Source organism: Oncorhynchus tshawytscha, linkage group LG20 (assembly GCF_018296145.1).
Source record: "Oncorhynchus tshawytscha isolate Ot180627B linkage group LG20, Otsh_v2.0, whole genome shotgun sequence".
Lineage (NCBI taxonomy): Eukaryota > Metazoa > Chordata > Actinopteri > Salmoniformes > Salmonidae > Oncorhynchus > Oncorhynchus tshawytscha.
Window position 1 is genome coordinate 5,728,980 of NC_056448.1, and position 25,119 is coordinate 5,754,098.

The window sequence follows — 25,119 nt, forward strand, 5'->3', positions numbered from 1 at the left end:
GGAACATATCACAGTCCACGTGATTGAAGCAATCTTGAAGCGTGGAATCCGATTGGTCGGACCAGCATTGACCAGACCTGAGCACGGACGTTTCCTGTTTTAGTTTCAGTCTATAGGCTGGGAGCAACAAAATGGAGTCGTGGTCAGATTTTCCGACAGGAGAGTGGGGGAGGGCTTTGTATGCGTTGCGGAAGTTAGAGTAACAATGATCCAGGGTTTTGCCAGCCTGTGTCCCGCATTCACTATGCTGATAACGTTTGTTTTTATTTTTTATTTTGTGGGGGGGGGGCCTATTTGGGAGGTGCGTAAGGATGGTAGATCTGGATACAGGAAGGAGGGTAGCACAGCCTAAAAGTTACAACTCTTAAAAACGTATATAATATAGTGCAATAAGGAAACTAGAATGGTTTTTAAAAATTCGGAGAAAATAGCACCCTTAAATCAGCTTAAAATCAAAGTCACTAACAGCCGGAAATTATGATTGATGCGCCGATGATGATGATCTGCTTCTGTGATGTACTGCTACCAATGAATGAATGAATAAATGGATGGATGGATGGATGATAACTACATTTCTCAGGTCTCGTGCACGTCACACTCGCACCCCGAGTTGGCGTATGCCTAATTTTTTTGTGTAAAGGTTTGTTTATGGTTAGCGCTGAAAAGTCAAAAGCGTAATGGTGGTTGGACAGCCTCTGATGACAATTAATGGCAGAAGTGGATTTGTTGTTTGAGTCTTATGGAGCGTTCAGTAAAGTGTGTGGAAGTGAGTTGAAGTCTGACTGGAAAATTGAGAAAAAGGGATAAAGTTGCAAATAAAGTTGAGGCTCGGTCTAATCCCACTGGGAAAGAACTGGTTGCATCAACGTTGTCATGTCATTTGAACAAAAAAGTTCAAAGTTGTGATGACGGTTTTTGGGTGGGGGGGGGTTCACGTGGAATTAACTTTATATGGCAACTGAACCAAATGTAAATCAAAACTAGACATTGAAAGGACATCTTTGCCCAGTGCTATGTTGCCTCATTCCTTGTTAGAGTTCGATTCATCGATAAGGATGCATTTTTGGGAGACCCAATTGCTGTTGCACAGATGGTGGAGGACGCACTGCGGTTAGGTGGAGGACGCACTGGGGTTGAGTCGGCCAGCATTACCAGGAATGTTATGGTGTTTATTTTTCATAAGAACAAAAGGAAAGTGCATTGTGGCTGGGGAAATTATGGGAGTATGAAGTGGAAAGCTTTGACTTTCTGAGCAGGGCATCGGCAAAAGGTGTAATCTCTGGCGTCTCGGTGGAAATTGAGGCTCAATGTCATAATCACCATGTACCAGGTCCGGGAGTAGTGGAGGCACGTCCCTTGAACTTTATGGTGGATGGAAGGAAGAAGGAAAACCTACCCGTGTTATTGCTATTTGATGAAGAGTTTCTCCCGAAACATGAAAAGCTGGGGTATATGAGATACGCAGTGAAAGCTTTTTCGTTCCGTTGCAACGTCGTAATTACAAAAAGTTTGGCGATGTGGTAGGTGTGTGCAGACGGAATAAATATGTTGTTGAAGAGTTAGTGGATACACGATGATGCAATTGTGGTGGGAACCATGTTCCCGAGTTTAGGATGGCCCTGTAAGGGTGAAGGAGGTCGAAATAGCAAGAATCAGGGCTGTCCAGCAGGTCTCATATGTGGAGGCAGTGCAAATTTGGGGTGGCAGGTAGCCTAGTGGTTAGAGCATTGGGCCAGTAACCGAAAGGTTCCTGGATTGAATCCCAGAGCGGTCAAGGCAGCCCCTGAACAAGGCAGCTAACCCACAGTTCCCTGGTAGGCCAACATTTTGCAGGGAATACGGTCTGAAGATCCCTCTTAGACCCCAGAGCCTGTAGGGATATGCGTATGCATTTTAATCTGAATAAATTAGTACATAGATTTTTTTGTGTATGTTCGATTTTTTTCCTCACCCTTTCCGTATTTCCCCGTGCTTTTTCTGCGTTAAAGTTCCCCAGTTTTCACCCCACACAGTAGGTGGCGGCATAATACCAGAGCAGCAACCTATGACGAGCTAGCGAAAATAGCATCAAATCTAACTACACCTTCGGAAAGAGTACGGGGTGAAACAAGTTAAGAAACCTAAGCTAAATTGCTCGCCGCCAAAATGCAGATAACATTAAAAACTCTCCAACAGCAGACATTTAAAATCGACATAGACGCAGAGGAGACGGTGAGTTGAAACCATGCATTTGTTGGAGGGGTGGAGGACTTCGTCTAACTTACCGTTGCGTTGGCTAACAAGCTAAGCTAACGTGCATTCTTAGCTAGTTTGACATGGCTGGCTAACGTTAGCAAAGCAACTTCAACATGTTTAAGTCCCCAGTCAAGTAACTAGATAACGTTGGTAAGTTTCTTAGTAACGTTACTTAACAAAGTAGGTTGTTCGTTACTGCAAATACACCCATTGTGATTTTATGTTGGCAAAAACTGGTAGTGGTAGTGTACGCGGTAGCTGACTAATGCTAGCATTAGCTGGTAAGTGTTGGTAGTTAGCTATCTAATTGTCTCAAGTTTCTCAACCCCAACTAATTGTTAGCTAACTAGCAATGGCTAATTCAATAACTTTTGCCATGGATAGCCACAGTGTGCTCTAACGATATATTTATTCAAAACGACAACTTTCGAGTTTAGCGTAGTTAGCTAGCTCCCTAACGTTAGCTAGCTAAACAGCTGCTGCCTCACGTGTCTTATGAAGCAGTTGGATAGTTTATTAGCTAACCTAGCTAAATGTTGATAATCCAAATAATTGATCCATATAACGTTACTGTAGCGATCTAACTTCGTTTGACACCCCCGTAGCTGGCTAGATACTGTCGGCATTTGGTTGTTATTAGCGAGGCGAATATTAGCTAACGTTAGCGGACGTCGTTATCTAACGTTAGTGCAGAGACCTCTCCTCAGCCCGAGTCATTGACAGTGGCCTATTGGTGTGACCCAGAATTCTGAGAAGTTGTCAATCATAAACTGTTTTTATTTTAGGCAGTGTGTAGTTAGTTGCCAAGTATTAGTATTATAAGACCTCTCTCAGAGAACTCGGGCACCCGACTTTGAATTGTTTAATTGGTTTCTTAGCTATCTCTTTTAGCCTAATCATCAGCCATTTAACCAGTAAACTGATACATATCATATGCTTCTCGCAATGGACTTCGTTCTCTTTATGATTTGTCTGTCGTCTTCTCTCTCTTTACAGGTAAAAACCTTAAAGGAAAAAATTGAGAATGAGAAGGGAAAAGATGGTTTTCCGGTTGCTGGACAAAAGTTGATATATGCAGGTACAGTTTCAGTCTTGTATTCCCCTGCTCTCTCTTTTGTCTGACAGTTTGATGAGGACGGATAGAAATGCATAGGTCGTTGCGCTGTCACAATATAATTACATGTCTGTGTTGGCTTGTCCTGTGGCATCTCAATGTTTTCATGTAATTATGTTACGGGAATGCAGATTGCAGCAATAGTGTTCAATCTGTGTATGTGGCATGCTAATGTTTCTTCACCACTATGAATGAACCTTATAGGTGATGGGATGGGTTTCTGGCAATTTCAATGGCAAAGAATGTCAGGGTTATTGTGGAATTGTCGGTTGATGAATTCATATCTTCATGTTTGTTGCTTGAAGGGAAAATCCTAAATGATGACACAGCCCTCAAGGAGTATAAGATTGATGAGAAGAACTTTGTGGTCGTCATGGTGGCAAAGGTAAGGGATTAGAAACGTTGCGATTTGTCCATGAAATTACATGCCTTTCATTGGGGTGGAGACCTGAATACATAACATACGCTTCACTATTTTCAAATCCATCATAAACATGCTACACACACACACACACACACAGTGACAACCACTGATAGTGGCAGATGGACTTAATTAACTTTCCATGTCATTGGACGTGTGTGTAGCTTGTGTGTGTGTGCATCTTGAAGCAATATTTTCCCAGGCCTGTCACATGCACCTCAATATCACTAAGAAGACAGGCAGAATGCAGATTAAATCCCACTGTGCGGAGTGGATTGCAATCTGTTACATCTCCGCTCACAGGTGCAGCAACAGTTCATGTAATGGAGTTTCTCACTGCAGAGCTACAATATGTGCCTTCTGCACAGTTTGAATGTCTATAATAGAGGTCGACCGATTATGATTTTTCAACACGGATACCGATTATTGGAGGACAAATAAAATGATGCCGATAAATTATTATTAATTTTTTTAAATGTTTGTTTTCTAAATAAAATAATGTTTTTTTACATTTGTAATAATGACAATTACAACAATACTGAATTAACACTTTTTAACTTAATACATTTTTTTTTTAAATCATGAAACATGTTCAATTTGGTTTAAATAATACAAAAACAAAGTGTTGGAGAAGTAAAAGTGCAATATGTGCCATATAGAAAAGCTAATGTTTGAGTTCCTTGCTCAGAACATGAGAATATATGAAAGTTAGTGGTTCCTTTTAACATGAGATTTCAATATTCCAAGGTAAGAGGTTTTAGGTTGTAGTTAATATAGTATTTATAGGACTATTTCTCTCTATACCATTTGTATTTCATATACCTTTGACTATTGGATGTTCTTATAGGCACTATAGTATTGCCAGTGTAACAGTATAGCTTCCGTCCCTCTCCTCGCACCTACCTGGGCTCGAACCAGGAACACATCGACAACAGCCACTCTCGAAGCAGCGTTACCCATCGCTCCACAAAAGCCGCGGCCCTTGCAGAGCAAGGGGAATAACTGCTCCAAGTTTCAGAGCGAGTGACGTTTGAAACGCTATTATTGCGCACCCCGCTAACTAGCTAGCCATTTCACATCTGTTACACCAGCCATTAGGCTCATAGGCTTGAAGTCATAAACGGCGCTGTGCTTGCGAAGAGCTGCTGGCAAACACACGAAAGTGCTGTTTGAATGAATGCTTACGAACCTGCTGCTGCCTACCATCGCTCAGTCAGACTGCTCTATCGAATCATAGACTTAGTTATAACACACAGAAATACGAGACTTTGGTCATTAATATGATCAAATCCGGAAACTATCATTTCGAAAACAAAACGTTTATTATTTCAGTGAAATACGGAACCGTTCGGTATTTTATCTAACGGTTGGCATCCATAAGTCTAAATATTCTTGTTACATTGCACAACCTTCAATGTAATGTCATAATTACGTAAAGTTCTGGCAAATTAGTTCGCAATGAGCTAGGCTGCCCAAACTGTTGCATATACCCTGACTCTGCGTGCAATGAACGCAAGAGAAATGACACCATTTCACCTGGTTAATATTGCCTGCTAACCTGGACTTCTTTTAGCTAAATATGCAGGTTTAAAAAATATATACTTCTGTGTGTTGATTTTAAGAAGGGCATTGGTGTTTATGGTTAGGTGCATCGATTATATGCAACGCAGGACACGCTAGATAAACTAGTAATATCCTCAACCATGTGTAGTTATAACTAGTGATTATGATTGATTGATTGTTTTTTATAAGATAAGTTTAATGCTAGCTAGCAACTTACCTTAGCTTCTACTGCATTTGCATAACAGGCAGTCTCCTTGTGGAGTGCAATGAGAGGCAGGTGGTTATAGTGTTGGACTAGGTAACTGTAAGTTTGCAAGATTGGATCACCCGAGCTGACAAGGTGAAAATCTGTCGTTCTGCCCCTGAACAAGGCAGTTAACCCACCGTTCCTAGGCCGTCATTGAAAATAGGAATGTGTTATTAACTGAGTTGCCTAGTTAAATAAAGGTATAAAAAAACATCTAAATAAAACAAAATGTAAAAATCTGCAAAATCGGCGCCCAAAAATACCGATTTCCGATTGTTATGAAAACTTGAAATCGGCCCTAATTAATCGGCCATTCTGATTAATCGGTCAACCTCTAGTCTATAGTGATAATTGGCAAGAGGCTGTGGCCTTCAGATTCCTGTTTGTTGGTGTGTGGAATCTTGAATCTTTTTAAAGCTGCATTATGTTATTTTGATATTTTCTTTGTTCAAATGCTCCAAGTCGGTAGTGGTCATCAAGTGTGATTCACCAGTAACAATATTGTGCCTCCAGCCTACCTGAACCGCTTGTATTCGATTTCTCTGTCAGGTTGTTTTTTCCCGACAGATTTAGTGCTGTGCGTAATGAATGACGAGTTTCCGCCACAAGTTCATTGACTGAGACAGGTGGAAAAGCTAAATTGCGTACTCTTAGCGTTATCTCGTCTCCTTCTCAAAACCCATTGGATGAAAAAGCCAGAGGTCCCGCCCCTCTGACCTTCTCCACCAATGGGTTTTGAGAAGGAGACGACAACACAAGGAGGAGTAAGCTATTGAGAGAATCTGCAACTGAAGAGAAAAGGGACGTCTATGTCCACACTTCACTAGTGGAGATGTATGACAGATGTGGGGAGCGAACGACATGTCCCTATAACCCAAAGTAACATGGAACTTTGGAGAGCCAGCAGGGAAAACAAAAGAGCCCGGGGCAAAGACGAGAGTGGGCCAAGACGAGAGTGAACCTCGGATTTGTGCTTACAAACTGGAGAGGGCTAGCTCCATTGCTAAGGGATTCAAAACCGACCAAGATATTTTTCTGCTGAAACAGTAAGACATAGTTAGCTTGCTAATATATAATTCTAGATATAAAGTAATATGTCTCTTTAGCTATTTAGTTGTAAATATGTATGCAAGTGTTATAGCTACCATTGATTACTTGTTTTCAAGCCACATTGGCAGCTAGCTAGTTTGACTAGCTACGTTGTTTGCTAGTTGATTGCGCCATTGGTTTGTTTCATTTGTATAAACTGTTGCTTTACTATTTAGTTGTAATAAGCTATGACTATTCCTTTGACCTTGTGTTATTTCTGATGTCTGAAAGCCACCCATCTGATTAGCTAGCTAGCTTCTTCACACTACTGTACTGGCACAGAATAGCCATGATCATTATTTGACAACAAAGCTCTAGATAGAAAATATTGTCAAACCAACATTTTGCTGCATTTTCAGTTATGAAAGGGATCAATCGACATCAACGCCTACCAAAAGTTGTCTTTCCAGCGCCATCATTGTTGAGTATTGCCGCAGACTCAGATCAGTAAGCAAAAACTTTAGCAAGGACAACAGTATTTCCCCTAGCTGGCCAAGATTTGACCTAATAATACAGTGGACATCTTCTAGTGATGGGTATCTACACTGAACAAAAATACAAATGCAACATGACACACTTCCAAAGATTTTACAGAGTTACAGTTCATATAAGGAAATCAGTCAATTGAAATAAATTCATTAGAACCTAATCTATGGATTCCACATATCTGGGAATACAGTTAAGCATCTGTATTCAGACCCTTTGCTATGAGACTCGAAATTGAGCTCAGGTGCCTCCTGTTTCCATTGATCATCCTTTAGATGTTTCTAAAACTTTATTGGAGTCCACCTGTGGTAAATTCAAATGATTGGGCTTGATTTGGAAAGGCACACAACTGTCTGTTAAAAGCACAACAGCACGCTTGGAGTTGGCCAAAAGGCACCTAAAGAACTCTGACCATGAGAATTTAGATTCTGGTCTGTTAAAACCAAGATTGAACTCTTTGGCCTAAATACCAAGTGTCTGGAGGAAACTGGCACCATCCCTTACGGTGAAGTATGGTGGTGGCAGCATCATGCTGTGGGGATGTTTTTCAGCGGAGCGCTCAGGACCTCAGACTGGGGCAAAGGTTCACCTTCCAAGAGGACAACAACCCTAAGCACACAGTCAAGACAACACAGCTGTGGCTTCAGGACAAGTCTCAATGTCCTTGAGTGGCCCAGCTAGAACCCGGACTTGAACCCTATAGAACATTTTTGGAGAGACCTGAAAATGGCTGTGCAGCGACGCTTCCCATCCAACCTGACAGAGCTTGAGATGATCTGCAGAGAAAGAATGGGAGAAACTCCCCAAATACAGGTGTGCCAGGCTTGTACCATCATACCCAAAATAACTCAAGGCTGTAGTCGCTGCCAAAGGTGCTTCAACAAAGTACTGTGTAAAGGGTCTGAATACTTATGTAAATGTCATATTTCAGTTTTTATTTTTTTATAAATTAGCAAAAAGTTCAACCTGTTCTTGCTTTGTCATTATGGGGTATTGTGTGTGTGTGTGTCAATATATATTGATGAGGGAACTTTACATTTTTTAATCAATTGTAGAGTAAAGCTGTAACGTAACAAAATGTGGAAAAAGTCAAGTGGTCTGAAAACATTCTAAAGGCACTGTATGCCTTAACATGTAGGGGCGTGGATTAAAAAAAAAAGTCAGTGTCTGGTGTGACCACCATTTGCCTCATGCAGTGTGACACATCTCCTTCACATAGAGTTGATCAGGCTGTTTGATTATGGCCTGTGGAATGTTCTCACTCCTCTTCAATGGCTGTGCGAAGGTTCTGGATATTGGCGGGAACTGGAACATGCTGTCGTACATTTTCATCCAGAGCATCCCAAACCTGCTCAATGGGTGACATGTCTGAGTATGCAGGCCATGGAACGGGGACATTTTCTGCTACCAGAAATTGTGTACAGGTCCTTAATGCACGGCCCCATGTAGCATCATGAGGTGATTGCGGTGGATGAATGGCACGACAATGGGACTCAGGTTCTCATGACTGTGTCTCTGTGCATTCAAATTGCCAAAGATTAAAATGCAACTGTGTTTGTTGTCCGTACAAAGAAATACATTGAAGCATTTGCGAATGCGACACCCTAGGCTGGTAGGGAGTGAGGGACATTAAGCGCTTAGAATTTTTTATGTTTTTTTTTTCTATTAAATCATTAAGTCTATAAATTGCGCATGTAGGCTATGACTTAGAATTAAATACAAATTAAACAAAAAATGCCTTATTAGGCTCAGTCTAGAGTGCCTTTTTGAATTCATTTTTAGAAGCATGAGTTTGGCCAGTCTATGGCTTCAGGCTCATGCGATGGTGCCTGGAGAGCAGGCCAGCAGCGGAGGATATCCTCTCCGTGCTTGCAGAGCCACTGGGGATGCTAAACACACTTTTGGCCACTCTTGTCACTCAGGGCAGGGATGCATTTTTTTATTATAAAATAAATCTATAGGTAGGTTTAAAGGTTTTTAGGCAAAATAACCCAATCAAAACGGAAAACTCCTTAAGTTGGGATATGCGCTATATTGACAATTTAGCTACCTATCTCATTCCTTTCTTTTAGCATGTGCATGTAGTAAGTAGACAATCATGCTTTCGGGAGACTGGCCTTTTCAGATTCCATTGATTCTTTAGTTGTGGACATTACATCACCGCACTCCCACTCTTGGTCATCTTTTTAAGTCACCTTGATTTTTGCACTTGTGTGTCTTCAGTTTCTTTATGAAAATAAACTACAAATGCATGCGGGGCTTAGCATGCCCTGAGCTCATGAAGTGCGCTATTTGAGGGGTCGAGAAGGCCTACCCTCCAGCCTTTAGGAGTCTTGCTCGGGGCGCTCCAGTCAAATTGGGCACGTTCTGCTTCTCACTACTCTGACTCGTACCATCTAACCACTAGTAACCTTGAAACACAGCACTTATTAGCAGTTCAGCACATCAGCATTTCTCGCACTGTTACACAAAATCAAGATAAACCTTTAGCATCGTAGACATTGAATGTCTGTAACCAAACTGACAAACTCTGTTGGCAGATTGTAGTTCTAGCTAGCCACATGCTAACCAGAGTGATACTAATAGCAGCAGTAAATTCAGATAATGGCTAACAAACATTGTCCTACCATCAATTTTCCATCCCCAGGACTGCCACGCAGAAGAAATATCAGCCTGTACGAGATTGAACTTACCTCAAATTTCTAGTGTTTTCTCCATTAAAACCTGTCAACGTTTCCCTTTACTGTCGGAATTGTGATCGAATCAACGTAATATTAGCCACTTTCAATGCAACGTAACAAAACAAACTATGCAAGAGATGTTGTTGTTGGCAGAAAGCATCGGAGTAGGATTCTATTGCATTGACAGGCACCACTCAAGCCCATACTCTACACAGACCGGTGCACCATACCCAATCAGCGCTACAGTAGGCCTACAGTACCAGTCAAAAGTTTGGACACACATACTTATTTAAGGGTTTTTATTTTTTGGTATTTTCTTCATTGTAGAATAATAGTAAAGACATCAAAACTATGAAATAACACACATGGAATCATGTAGTACCAAAAAGGTGTTAAACGAATCAAAATATATTTGAGATTCTTCAAAGTAACCAGCCTTTGCCTTGATGAGCTTTGCACACTCTTTGCATGGTCTCAACCAGCTTCATGAAGTAGTCACCTGGAATGCATTTCAATTGACAGGTGTCCCTTAAATTAATTTGTGGAAGTTCTTTCCTTTTTAATGTGTTTGAGCCATTCAGTTGTGTTGCAACAAGGTAGGGGCGGTATACAGAAGATAGCCCTATTTGGTAAAAGACCAAGTCCATATTATGGCTAGAAAAGCTCAAATAAGCAAAGAGAAATTATAGTATCATTCTTTAAATACATGGTCAGTCAATAACAAAAATGTCAAGAACTTTGAAAGTTTCTTCAAGTGCAGTTGCAAAAACCATCAAGCACTGATAACTGGCTCTCATGAGGACCGCCACAGGAAAGGAAGACCCAGAGTTACCTCTGCTGCAGAGGATAAGTTCATTAGTTAACTGCACCTCAGATTCCAGCCAAATAAATGCTTCAGAGTTCAAGTAACAGACACATCTCAACATCAACTGTTCAGAGGAGACTGCGTGAATCAGGCCTTCATGGTCGAATTGCTGCAAAGAAACCAGTACAGGAGGACACCAATAAGAAGAGACTTGGTTGGGCCAAGAAACACGAGCAATGGACGTTAGGCCGATGGAAATTTGTCATTTGGTCTGATGAGTCCAAATTGGAGATTTTGGGTTCCAACCGCTGTGTCTTTGTGAGACGCAGAGTAGGTGAACGGATGATCTCCGTGTGGTTCCCACCGTGAAGCATGGAGGAGAAGGTGTATTGGTGCTTTGCTGGTGACCCTGTCTGATTTATTTTGAATTCAAGGCACATTCTGCAACGATGCGCCATCCAATCTGGTTTGCGCTTAGTCCCACTCATTTGTTTTTCAACAGGACAATGACCCAATACACCTTCAGACTGTGTAAGGGCTATTTGACCAAGATATGGAGTGCTGCATCAGATGACCTGGTCTCCACAATCACCTGACTTCTATCCAATTGAGATGGTTTGGGATGAGTTGGACCACAGAGTGAAGGAAAAGCAACCAAGTAACCAAAAGCAACAAGTGCTCAGTATTTGTGGGAACTCCTTCAAGACTTGGAAAAGCATTCCATGTGAAACCTGGTTGAGTGAATGCCAAAAGTGTGCAAAGCTGTCATCAAGGCAACGGGTGGCTACTTCAAATCAAATCAAATTTTATTTGAAGAATCTCAAATATAAAATATATTTATATATTTTTTTAATGGTTACTGAATTAAGAGTTATGTTTAGTTATGTCACTGTTCTACAATGTAGAAAATAGTTAAAAATAAAGAACTAATGAGTAGGTGTCAACTTTTGACTGGTACTGTATATGCAAGTACACCATTGCCATATGTGGATCTGTGCCATTCACTTTGAACTGGATTGCTTTTTTACAGCATGAGCAGTCATGAGTAGATGCTTTTGTTTTGAGATCAGAGTTAAATGTAAGCGATGTGCACATTTGACCTTTTCATATCCTTAGCTAATTAGTGAGTTATTAGCCAAGTTATAGATCATTTGTAGTCAACAATGTGGGAGTGATTGCTTCCGACAAAGAGCACCAAACGTGTTAATTTTAGACATCTTTGAAAGCGAGTCGGGTAAAGAGCTTTTCTTTGTCCTAAAGGGGCAGTGTATTTTGAGACGGGCTTGAATAAGCTAAGTAGTCAATAGGCATTTTCAGTCACCTGGTCTGAAGGACAAGTGGATAAACGGGTCAATGTCAATCCCTGTATGTTTTTAATAAAAGTAATGGAGTGTAGTCCTACATTGAACACCACTCTGGCTGCTACTGTAGGCTGAACAATAACGGCTATTTCCATGTTGGAATGTTATGTGAAGCAGTTTCTATTTATTTTTGTTGTTGATTGTATACCACTCTGGTAGGCCTACAGTATGATCAAAGAGCCACAGTTTTAAGTGGTCAAGTAAGCTACTAACTTAAAGTGAGTACTGCCTCTGTGTTCACAGTAAACGTGCGCCGGAAGTTACCATTTTCACAGTGTTCCAGTTTGTGCTCAGCAGACCTGAAATCTGCTTGGTGAGGGAAAAATGTAGGGAACATTGGCTACCATTGATATCCTGCAAGTTATATTGGCCAATAAAGCTCAGGCAGTTCAGCAAAAATAAGGACCTTGAAAATTAACAATGACATCTGATTTATGATATTTGACAATTTCTGCAAAACATGGAGTATTCTGTTGATTTTAGTTATTGTATCTGTGTGAGTGGGCCAGTTTGTTTTGCATGGCCCGGTGCACTTAGATAGCTGACTTTGTTTTTATCATCTACCAAAAACATAACATGACAACTCTTAGGGCCCTTTAGTATCTTCTTAGCCGATTTTCACATCCATCACTGAAGCCACCCGCCATGTCGTTGTAACACCGATGGTGTCAGTGGACTTGGAGCCTACATTGACTGTGGGCACAGAACCGGTTTCAGCTTCATAGCGAATCCACTGTTGGTAGCCAGTGTAATCGTTCGGGACAAAGTGAGGCCCTCATATGACTGAAGCACGAGGGGTTCCCCTGACCCAGTAAGACTTTCTTCCCCTCTTGACCAAACATGCATGCCGGTAAACAGTGTGTTGCCGCCACCAGCAGGCCGTTCCTCTCTGAATGTCAAAGCCACAGTGTATTGTTGGTATATTACTTTTTGATACATGTATTTTCGCAACTTTTTTTTCAAGTCAACATTTGCATAAATAACATTTCAAAATGTTTTTGATTATCATCAATCCACGATGCTAGGTTTGTGGAAATATATTGTGCAACCTGTTCTTTTAAATCTTCAGATGGAAAAATTTTACTTAACTCCCAGGCTGCTCATTTTGATAAGGGGCAATTCTGCCACTTTTCAGCCTCGTATTCAGCTCCGCACCAAACTAGTGTCTACAAATGTGAAAACGGAGCCTTTCTATGATCTGTGGTTAAAGATATATTAACAAAAGGTCCTAAAAAAATGTTTCTCTGTGATATCACAGGGTAGGATTAAAGTTTTAAACTGTGGTTTTTCAAAACCTAAAACACGTTTCTAGCCGTATTTCGAAGTGCTCCCCACCGCGCAAATCTGTTTTACCTTTTTGATGTCATCGGGTAGGACTTTATAACTATATTGTTGAAATGTGCCGTTTTCACATGTAGAACTGGAATTGTGCTGGAGATAATTTTCATTAGTTAGTGGTGGAATTTCCTTTTTAAGATGGCTTGCTATTTTTTTGCTACCTCAAAGTGATTAGTGGCCTAAAATGGTAATTATTACTGCCAATCGGTATTCAATGTGTCCATGTCTGTAGCCTAAATCAGATCACAGGCTTCTTACCTGACAAGCCATGTTGCTAAAATAATTTGTACTCTATCACCTATAGGCCTATGTTTTCAAGTAAAATATGCTGTTGAGCCCAACCTTGAGCACTGGACATTCCCCTTTTTCTCTATGTAGCCTAAAGCAGCCCCAGCAGCTGCCCAGCCTTCCAGTGCTACCACGACCACCACCTCCAGCACTACAGTCCCCACAGTACCCGCTGCTGCCTTGTCAGGCTCAGATAACCCACCCGAGGGGGGTAAACCAGAGGACAAACCAGCTGAGGAGAGGCCCTCCAACACCTCAGCCCCAGCATCAACTCCAACCAGGTAGGGCTGGGTCGGCAGTCAATGGCTCTCCAATTGCAAACCTATTCCGTATACACAGTGTACAAAACAAATTTAAATCTTTCCATGAGACTGTCCCAGTGAAAGCTGTGATCCCATATTGATGTCACTGGTTAAATCCACTTGAATCATTGTAGATCAAGGGGAGGAGACATGTTAAATAATGATTTTTAAGCACTGACTCAATTGAGACATGGAGTGTGCATGTGTGCCATTGATGGTGAATAGGCAAGACAAAAGATAGAAGTGCCTTTGAACGGGTAGTAAGTGCCTGGCGTTTGAACGCAGCTTGGTTTTTCATGCTCAATTTTCTGTGTGTGTCAAGAATGGTCCACCAACAAAAGGACATCCAGCCAATGCAATTGTAGGAAGCATTTGAGTCAACAGCGTCCCTGTGGATCGCTTTCAACACCTTGCCCAGACAAATTGAGGCAGCCTTACTGCCATTAGGTACCGAGATGTGATCCTCAGGGGGTGCAAGTGAATATTGAGAAGGTGTCCCTAATGTTTTGTTCACAGGCCCTGGTCTTGTTCCCTATATAGTTCACTGTTTGACCAGAGCCCTATTGCCTATAGTGCACTACCCCCCTAAATGATTGAACTACACATAGGAAGTAGGGGGTACCATTTGGGATGTAGCCACTGTTACATTTGGCCTGGGTCATTAATAGGAAGCTGCTGTTTCCAGGGTCATGTACGACGGTAGCCACATGCAAAACGTTAACTGAGATTGCATTCTTATTGGAAGTGGGGACGTTTTAGATTTCGCTAGTGTCGGTTATAGTATAATTAATATCTCCTAATGGTTGTATTTTATGAGAACAGATCATGGTAAAATGGAACCGTACTCTCATCAGCTTTATACGCCTTCTCTTTCAGTTCGTCTGGTCTCTTGGCCAATGTGAACATGTTCGAGGAGGCAACTTCTGCTCTAGGTAAATGGTCCTCCTGATATGAGTTAACCCAATTTTGTGAATGGATTATAACCTGAAAACATACTTTATCTTTTGTAGTTAGGTCTATAGCTATGTCTTAATATTGTATTCCCTGTGTGTGTGTATATATATATATATATATTTAATTAGGGCTATTCCTTTCACTTTAAAAAAAATCTATCTCTCAATCTGTTTTCATTAGGCTGTTTATCCTAGTGAATGTCATCTGAAGTTTTCAAGAGTCTCCCTGATCAAAATGGCATCTGATTGGTTGGTTGTTCTTCCTGGTCCTCAGTGACAGGCCAATCATATGAGAACATGGTGACCGAGATGATGCTGATGGGCTATGAGAGGGAGCAGGTGGTGGCATCACTCCGAGCCAGCTTCAACAACCCAGACAGAGCTGTGGAGTACCTGCTTACAGTAAGTACCTCCCATCACTCCATCCACTTCTCCAGTCTGACACCCCTTTTTTATTCTGAATGGTTTAGTCTAAAATTGATATAATATGACAGTGACCACGTTTTCATGCGCACAGTATTCCGGATAGTAGCTCGATAGTAGCTCATATTCCGCTTAAGGTATTGTTCGGGATAAGCTGTTTACATGCACCTTTTGATATCCCACTCACAAGTATCCATTAATAAACAGAATATTCCAAATTAAGTTAATATGGGTTAAATGGACTAGTAACTGAAATATGGACACTGACTGTAGGATATGGACACTGACACTGACATTACCTTATGTAGCGTAATATACAGTGCATTTAGAAAGTATTCAGACCCCTTCACTTTTTCCGCATTTTAAGTCACAGCCTTATTCTTAAATGGATTAAATAAAAAAAATCTTAATCTAAACACAATACCCCATAATGACAAAGCGGAAACAGGTTTTTAGATGTGTTTATTTTTAATAAATGTTTAAACCTCTAAAAAAAGATTTTCAAAAATATTCAGACCCTTTGCTATGAGACTCGAAATTGAGCTCAGGTGCATCCCGTCTCCGTTGATTATCCTTGAGGTGTTTCTACAGCTTGATTAGAGTCCACCTGTGGTAAATTCAATTGATTGGACATGATTTGGAAAGGCACACCCCTATCTGTATAAGGTCCCACAGTTGACAGTGCATGTCAGAGCAAAAACTGTGAAGTCGAAGGAATTGTCCGTAGAGCTCCGAGACAGGATTGTGTCAGATCTGGGGAAGTGTACCAAAAAATGTCTGTAGCATTGACGGTCCCAAAGAACACAGTGGCCTCCATCATTCTTAAATGAAAGAAGTTTGGGACCACCAAGACTCTTCTTGGAGCTGGTGGCAGGCCCATAAAGGACTCTCTGACCATTCTTTGGCCTGAATGCCATGCCTCACGTCTGGAGGAAACCTGGCACCATCCCTACGGTGAAGCATGGTGGTGGCAGCATCATGCTGTGGGGATGTTTTTCAGAGGAAGGGACTGGGAGACTAGTCAGGATCGCAGGAAAGATTGCGGGAGAAAAGTACAGAGAGAACCTAATCCACAGTGCTCAGGACAAGGCGGCATCGGTTCACCTTCCAACTGGAGAGACCTGAAAATAGTTGTGTCCCTCGACGCTCCCCATCCAACCTGACAGAGCTTGAAAGGACCTGCTGAGAAGAATGGGAGAAACTCCCCAAATACAAGGGTGCCGAGCTTGTAGCGTTATACCCAAGAAGACTCAAGGCTGTAATTGCTGCCAAAGATGCTGCAACAAAGTTCTGAGTAAAGGGTCTGAATATATATGTAAATGTGATATTTCAGGTTTTTCTTTTTTCTTTCAGCATGTCTCCCCGAAAATGTGAATGCTACTGTAATGTTGTCTTTGACACTTATGCAAGCAGACGGTAAGAACCACATAAAATATGCACCCAGACGAACTGAAGTCTTATCAGAAACGTGTTTCATTGTTTTCTCAGCTTCTAATTCACTTAAAATCAGTCAAACGGATAACTTTTGGACATTTTGCACAGGACCAATCTCTCCACTGTTTTGGAGTTATTGCATTTATTCCTTGGTCCCTAAAAGACATTCAGCAGTGTTTAACTAGATTACTAATGCATTCATTCTGTCAATGTAAGACATTATTCTGGTGAGCACTACTTTATTTAGTCTTCTGGGGCAACAATTTATGACAGAATTGAAGCTGCATGTATCTAACGATTGGCTAGTTGACAAACAAATGGCCTACAGAAATAATAATAATATTACAGCCTACAAAGTGTCAGACATAAGCAGGAAGTTGTCTAAATTTGGGGTGAAAGTAGCCAGTAGGCTATACGATCCTGCTCGGAGTATCAGCAAAATACATTATGAAGTTATGGTGGATCAAACTGTGTGGGTAGCCTACTTTTTAAAAATGATTTGTTTGAGAATCAGATAACAAAACTGAGCCTGTGCAGACTGCAAAAAAAACAGTAAATGGGATAAGATGTTTACATGCCACAGATCAGCGTGTCTTTTCCGGGTTTCTCATAACCGGGATACAAGATTTTTCGAGTTATTGTAAACGAGATCTGATGTTTGTCATCACAAATGCATAATACTCGAGTATCCCAAATAATAACGGTATATTGGTGTGCATGTTAATGTGGTCATTGACTCATTGTCCCGTGTTTTTTATTTATTTTTGTGCTCTTTGACGGTTTTCATCCATGTGTTCCTTCGAGCTGAGATGGAGCTAGATTCCTCCACCCTGTCTGGCAGCTCTAATGTATCTCCTGTGGTTGTTCTTCAGGGGATCCCAGCTGGGGAGGAGGGCCATGTGAGTGCTGACCCAGTGGTGCCCCCTGTGGGTGGAGGAACTCCAGCTCTGAACACAGGCAGTATGACCACCCCAGCCAGCACAGGCTCCCTAGCCAGCGCTGCAACAGGAGGTGTGTGTGTGCCTGCTTCTCCACTATACGCATGCAGAACAACACTTCTGTATGCAGTGCACACAGAAATAGCATTTGACGGCTTTCTATTCTTTTCCTTTGAATAATAAACAGATGCCCTATGTGCTGCACTGTATCAATTGTTCTATGCCATAAACGGTTTGGCCTACTGGAGTTTAGAACACTAGTGTGCTGCTGTGTGGAAGAGGAATGTAGAACTTTGGGAACAAAGAACATACAAAATGGACCTGTAGAAATAGAACATGGAAATGGAACATAGAACTGTGTGGATTGGAAATAGAACAGTGCCATTGTCCTTCTATGGTGTGACCTCCTATTCTCCCTCTCCTGTGTTTCCAGCCAACCCTCTGGGGTTCCTGGTTAACCAGCCCCAGTTTCTCCAGATGAGACAGATCATCCAGCAGAACCCCTCTCTGCTCCCTGCCTTACTACAGCAGATAGGGAGGGAGAACCCCCAGCTTCTGCAAGTATGGACAACCAACTCACACAAGCGCCTCGATTTATAGTCTGTCTCCGATATACTCCCGAATCTCTGGCCTCTTGATGATAGACAATTATTCCACGATTTTGTAGTTGAACTGGCTACAATGAGCAGTGAAATTGATGGAATTCTAGTCCTTCTGCCAAATACATTTGTCTGTGTCATTTAGCTCCCCAGGCCTCTCATGCATATTGAAGGAATGAGATCAGAGCCTGAAGGCATAGCAGCAGACCCCCTCTGTGATACTGTTGTGTGTCCCAAATGGTACCCTATTCTCTATATAGTGCATTACTGTTGACTAGAGCCCTATGTGAACTCTGGTCAAAAGTAATGCACTATAAAGGTAATAAGGTGCCATTTGGGAAGCAGAATGTGTTCAGCCTCAAACCAACCTCTGGTCAGCTGTAATTACCTGGGATTTATTCAATGATGTGAAATGTTCATAATGTTGTAGGTATCAAAGGTTCTTGGAACCACTGGCCTGGACTGGTGCGTTGACCAAATCTAAACCATCAGATTCATTTGTAGAGGGGCTGCACTCAATGTTGCTGGTAGAAATGTCATGTGTAGAACTGTGACTAACAGTTGGCTCATATGACACTTACCTGATCTGTACAATGCATTTCTATCTGAATGTTGAGTCTGTTGCTCCTTCCTGAACAAACCCCTGATCACTCTCTCCATGGGTGTGTTCATTATGTACCAAACGGAGGGAAACTGAGTAAAGAGAGAAGGGACTACTTGGAATCGGTCTAATAAGAAAGGCCTGTTTTCCATTGTTTTTCTGTTGTGTGCCCTAATGAACACAATCCTGTTTGTCTGTTTCCCTTTCAGCAAATCAGCAGCCACCAAGAGCAGTTCATCCAGATGCTGAACGAGCCAGCCCAGGAGGGGGGTCAGGGAGGAGGAGGAGGAGGAGTAGGTGGTGGAGGTGTTGGAGTGGGGGTCGGTGGGGAGGCTGGAAGTGGCATGAACTATATTCAGGTCACACCCCAGGAGAAGGAGGCCATTGAGAGGGTAAGAAAGGAGGGAATATCACAAGCCAAGATGACTGTTGATAAGTGGCTACAGTTGAAAATTTGCTAGTTAGCTAAAGAATTTACAGAAATGCTGATTTATTTTAATTATTTAAAAAATATATATAATTTAAAAAGAAAGTTAAATAAATCAAGTATTTTGTATTGTTTTTAGCCAATAGTTCTGAAAGTAGCGCTCACGAGCCAAAAGTGGTCACCGAAAATGGTGTACTACGTCACATACACTGTATACAGTGCATTTGGAAAGTTTTCAGACCTCTTCTGTTTTTCCACTTTTTGTTATGTTATACAGCCTTATTGTAAAATTGATTAAATATGTTTTCCCTCAATCTACACACTACCCCATAATGACAAAGGGAAAACAGGTTTTTAGAAAATGATTTATATTTATTCAAACGGATACCTTATTTGCTTAAGTATTCAGACCCTTTGCTATGAGACTCGAAATTGAGCTCAGATGCATCATGTTTCCATTGATCATACTTGAGAAGTTTCTCCAACTTGATTGGACATGATTTGGAAAGGCACACACCTGTCTATAAGGCCCCACGGTTGACCGTGCATGTCAGAGCAAAAACCAAGCCATGAGGTCAAAGGAATTGTCTGTGAAGCTCAGACAGGATTGTGTCGAGGCACGGATCTGGGGAAGGGTACCAACAAATGTTTGCTGGATTGAAGGTCCCCAAGAACACAGTGGCCTCCATCATTCTTAAATGGAAGAAGTTTGGAACCACCAAGACTCTTCCTATAGCTGGCCAAACTGAGCAATCGGGGGAGAAGGGCCTTGGTCAGGCAGGTGACAAACAACTCGATGGTCACTGACAGAGCTCCAGAGTTCCTCTGTGGGGATGGGAGAACCTTCCAGAAAGACAACCATCTCTGCAGCACTCCACCAATCAGGCCTTAATGGTAGAGTGGTCAGTCGGAAGACATGTGGTCAGTTAAAGAAGGGAGAACTCTTCCTCAACTGTAATCGGTTCTGGATAGGACATTCAGAAAGGACTGTTAATTTGTTACTAGGTAAATGGAACATGACAGCCCGCTTAGAGTTTGTCTCTCACACCATGAGAAGGACTCTCACACCATGAGAAACAAGATTTCATCTGGTCTGATGAAACCAAGATTGAATTCTTTAGCTTGAATGCCAAGCATTACGTCGGGAGGAAACCTGGCACCATCCCTGCGGTGAAGCATGTTGGTGGCAGCATCCTGCTGTGGGGATGTTTTTCAGCGGCAGGGACTGGGAGACTAGTCAGGATCAAATGAACGAAGCAAAGTACAGAGAGATCCTTGATGAAAACCTGCTCCAGAGCGCTCAGGACCTCCAACAGGCTCAGGCTTCACCTTCCAACAGGACAACAAACTCTTAAGTGCACAGCCAATACAATGCAGGAGTGGCTTCGGTAAAAGTCTCTGAATGTCATTGAGTGGCCCAGCCATGGCCTGGACTTGAATCCGATCTAACATTTCTGGAGAGACCTGAAAATAGCTGTACGGCGACGCTCCCCATCCAAACTGATAGCTCTTGAAAGGCTCTGCAGGGAAGAATGGGAGAAACTCCTCAAATAAAGGTGTGCGAAGCTTGCAGCTTCATACCAAGAAGTCTCAGGGCTGTAATTGCTACTAAAGGTGCTTCAGCAAAGTACCTAGTAAAGAGTCTGAATACTTATCTAAATGATTTCATTTTTTTATTCATACGTTTACAAACATTTTTTTTTTAAATGCATTGTGGTTTTGGCGTATTATTAGTAGATGGATGACTGAAGAATCTATTTTAGTATAAAGCTGTAACAAAATGTGGAAAAAGTAGTGGGGTCGGAATACTTTCTGAATGCACTGTATATCAATCTAGAACAGGATTATGTGTTATGGATGCAATTTGAAAGGAATTGATAGACTGCTCGCTCGTGCACAGATTTAATACGATGTTAGCGTGATGGGCTGTTTTTCACTGCAGCTGCAATAAAAAAATCTTTACAATTAAATACGGTGACCCCTGAAAGCAAGATGGAGATGGGTGTATTAGACGTGCATTCAGTCTTTATTACTGTAGCATAGACTACGCAAATGTAGGTCTACTTGTCAGAAAAAAGTCTACGTGCATCGTGAACTGCGCTCCATAATGAGGTGGGCGATCTGTCACCACCCTGAACGTTGATGATTCATCATGCAGAGGCCGTAGAGATGACGGCTGTGAACATTGCATATCATTTAACAGTTCCATTTCACGCCATGCTGTTCATAGAAATCATTGTATAAACTGGATGGTTTGAGCCCTGAATGCTGATTGGCTGACCGCCGTGTTATATCAGACTGTATACCAGGGGTATGACAAAACCCGTGGTTTTACTGCTCTAAATACGTTGGTAACCAGTTTATAAAAGCAGTAAGGCATCTCGTGGTATATGGCCAATATACCATGGCTACGGGCGTTGCGGCGTGCTTAAGACACCCCTTAACCGTTGGGGTGGCAGGTAGCTTAGTGTTTGGACTAGTAACCGAAAGGTTGTGAGATCGAATCCCTGAGCTGACAAGATAAAAAGCTGTCATTCTGCCCCTTCACAAGGCAGTCAACCCACTGTTCCTAGGCAGTCATTGAAAATAAGAATTTGTTCTTAATGTTCTTGCCTAGTTAAATAAATATACCACTCCCACTCGGGCCTTATTTCTTAATTATAATTTACCGGTTTCTCAGTTATTTATCCCGGGAAAGGGGAGTGGTTTTGTGCGGTAAATCTCTGAATCCGGGTTCCCTCCATTCAACCCTAATTGAAATTCATAATGTGCCATGGGATTGTGTAAACAACAGTAATTGTTGGATGGCGGGCATGTGGGGTTGTGTTCCAAACAAAACTACAAGGGTGCTTGCTCTAGTTCCTCAACGGCACAGCTAGGAGAGCAAAAACAATAGTTACTCTATTTTGAGTCATAAAAGTGCATTGAAATTACGTAGGAACTGTGCACACTTTGGAGAGGTGTGTGGCCACTTGGAGACACCAGTTAGTCCTCTCACTCAAACCATTGTATTTTTTTCATCTGTTGCACCTACCCCACCTTTTCCAAGAATATTCTTGTGTTACTGAATGTGTCCAGAGTATTTTCAGATGTTATCAACAAATGCAGTGAAAATTACACTAAATGCAAATTGAACACAATCATCAGTGTAACATTTGGATTCAGTCTTGTCAGGTGAACTGTTGTCCTCAGCTTGGGTCAAATGTTCCTAGAATCTCAACTGTTTCCTTTCAGTTGCTACTATGCTTGTCTATATGTATTTCATATTTCTTTAAAAAACATTTCAATTTAGCCCTACCCATATTGGCCAATTCTCACTAGGGTAAAGGGTTTAGCAACGTGTTGATTTCAGACTGCATTGTTTTCAACTGAAGATGCATGAATAAATGCCTATTTATGGGAATAGGAATGTAATATCAATCCTGTCATCGCTATTCAGGAATGTTGTTTATGTCATTTCAATATTGACTTTGTCTGTTTTGTCTTACAGCTAAAAGCCCTAGGATTCCCTGAAGGACTTGTTATACAGGCCTACTTTGCCTGTGAGAAGAATGAGAACTTGGCTGCTAACTTCCTTTTACAACAGAACTTTGACGACGACTGAAAAGGGAGCCATGATAGTCATTTCGGTCCTTATTTTTTTTCTCTACTTTTTGATTGATCAATATTGGATGAGCATAAATAAAACATGGCCTTCGCATTTTCCCAAATTTTACTACAAATACATGATAGATATTTTTTTGTGTGAAATAAAAGCTGTTACTCTGATCACCTTAATTGAGTAAAAGCTACTTGGTTCTTCAGATATCACCTGTGTGCTACCCGTTTGTTTATTTTTTTATTTGGCTAAAGACCAACATGATTGTTTCTCATAAGGAAATTAATACTGGTTTAAAAGGTTGATCGCAGAATGTAGTTATAAGAGGAGTAGTTATACAAGTATGTGATTGGGCCATTTGTTGTATACATCATTGTTCTTGTTTGATAGTGTTTTTCTTTGTCTCAATTGACCAGTATAGGGATCCCAGTACATAATAAAAACTGCAGTTTTAAATGACATTTTTAAACTAGCAACATTGTTATTTTGCCATTTTCATATTTTTTTTGTTAAACTTCCAACAAACAAAGTGAATTGCATGAGCTACAGCAGATTTTAAAAAGGCAACTGTACAAATATGGGAAGTACTGATGTTTCATGCAGCCTGAAAATATCAAATTATCCTAGTTCTTTCAGACCTCTAAAGGTATGTATATGACTTCCGTAGCTCATAGTAGCCTTGTGTTTACAGTTACTATCCACTTGATTTACTGTCATTTTTACAAAGAAATAAAACGTTTCAACAGAGTAATGCTATTTTGTTTAGTCTTTTAAAGAGGGTGGGTGTAAGCAGCTCTTTTGACCATTGACTCCATGTATAACACTAGGAAAATAAGAGCAACAATATTATTTGAAGATCCATTTGTGTCGGAGTCTCTACTAGTCTTCCACACGATATAAGTATTTATTTATTCCTTCTCCAATTGCTATGCAGTCATCTGAAAATGCCTACAAAAGGATGCCATTTTAGATTATTGCGATGCACCCATAGACCAATGACTTGTACACAATTTGTACAGTACACCCCCCCACCCACCACCACACCTTCTCAAGCAGACGACTGAGACCAGCAGGGGGCAGCATAGACTGCAACATCTTGAAAGTTTCTTCCAAACCACTGAGGTGTGTTCATCAGGGTTGAGGTTGATTTGAATTAAAGCAAGGCAATTCAAGAAGGAAGCTAAAATTCCAACTTCACGATTGTAAAATGTTATATTCCTTCTAAATAAGAACCTATTCAAGTTTTCAATTTTTTTTATCTTAAATTCAAGTCACTTTCTGAATCGACTGACATTTTTGTACATTATGAGAAAGTGTGGAGTTTGTCATCATTGTGCATCTGTATAAGTTTCTAATTTACATTTCTTAACTAACTTTATGACCATTATCTAGTCCTTTGTCTCACTTGTTTGAGATGTTTTATTTATTTCCCTTAAATGAGTAGTTCTCTCCCTGTCTCCACTCATTGAGAAACAAACCCTAAATGTCAGTTGAACATTCGTGTCAACCAGGTTTCCATCCAATCTTTTTATGCAAGTAAAGTAAAATTGTTGACAAAATACAAAGCGGGATCATTTTATCGGTCAAATTTGTTGGTACTACCACTTGGGAAAGCATGCAGTTTATTAGGCTACAGATGAAATAGTTATGATCTTCACAAGGTGGTGAAAGTGCACGTTGATGAGCTTGATGCTCCTTTCCAATAAATATTGAGTGTCTTATTCTGGGGACATGATGAATCAATGCTTGGTTGTATAACCGATGTGAAATGGCTAGCTAATTAGCGGTGGAGCGCACTAACAGCGTTTCAATCGGTGACGTCACTTGCTCTGAGACCTTGAAGTAGTGGTTCCCCTTGCTCTGCAGGGGCCTCGGCTTTTGTGGCGCGATGGGTAACGATGCTTCGTAGGTGACTGTTGTTGATATGTGAAGTGGGTCCCTGGTTCGCGCCCGGGTATGGGTGAGGGGACGGTCTAAAGTTATACTGTTACAGTTGCTGTTTCACAAATAAAAATAATCCTGCTCTTATCCATAAAAAGCTAATGTAGTTAGCCTACCCTCATCTGCTAGCTGTTGGCTAGAGCACATTTTGCTATATAAAGCAAATAATTTTGTGACAAAACCATCAGTTGACAATGATGGAAACCCATTTAACTTGTATTTTTTATTTGGTACATGAGATTTTAACTGCAAAATAAATGTTATGTGCACTACGT

The 25,119-nt window shown here is 41.2% G+C and overlaps 1 protein-coding gene across 3 annotated transcripts; it reads left to right on the plus strand.

Annotated features, from left to right (window-relative positions):
• Window positions 1-724: 724 nt before the first annotated feature.
• Window positions 725-23,650, plus strand: rad23b (RAD23 homolog B, nucleotide excision repair protein). Of its 3 annotated transcripts, none has more exons than XM_042302100.1 (10): window positions 725-766; window positions 3,232-3,313; window positions 3,655-3,734; window positions 13,719-13,909; window positions 14,807-14,862; window positions 15,158-15,285; window positions 17,613-17,751; window positions 18,112-18,239; window positions 19,088-19,270; window positions 22,796-23,650. In XM_042302100.1, exons 1-10 carry the CDS (start codon window positions 740-742, stop codon window positions 22,907-22,909), a joined length of 1,128 nt encoding a protein of 375 aa, XP_042158034.1. In that variant the 5' UTR covers window positions 725-739; the 3' UTR covers window positions 22,910-23,650. The 3 variants fall into 3 exon arrangements, with proteins under 3 accessions (XP_042158034.1, XP_024236749.1, XP_024236748.1); XM_024380981.2 differs by lacking the exon at window positions 725-766 and adding an exon at window positions 2,026-2,211 and having other exon boundaries at window positions 17,613-17,748; XM_024380980.2 differs by lacking the exon at window positions 725-766 and adding an exon at window positions 2,027-2,211.
• The last annotated feature ends 1,469 nt before the right edge of the window (window positions 23,651-25,119 follow it).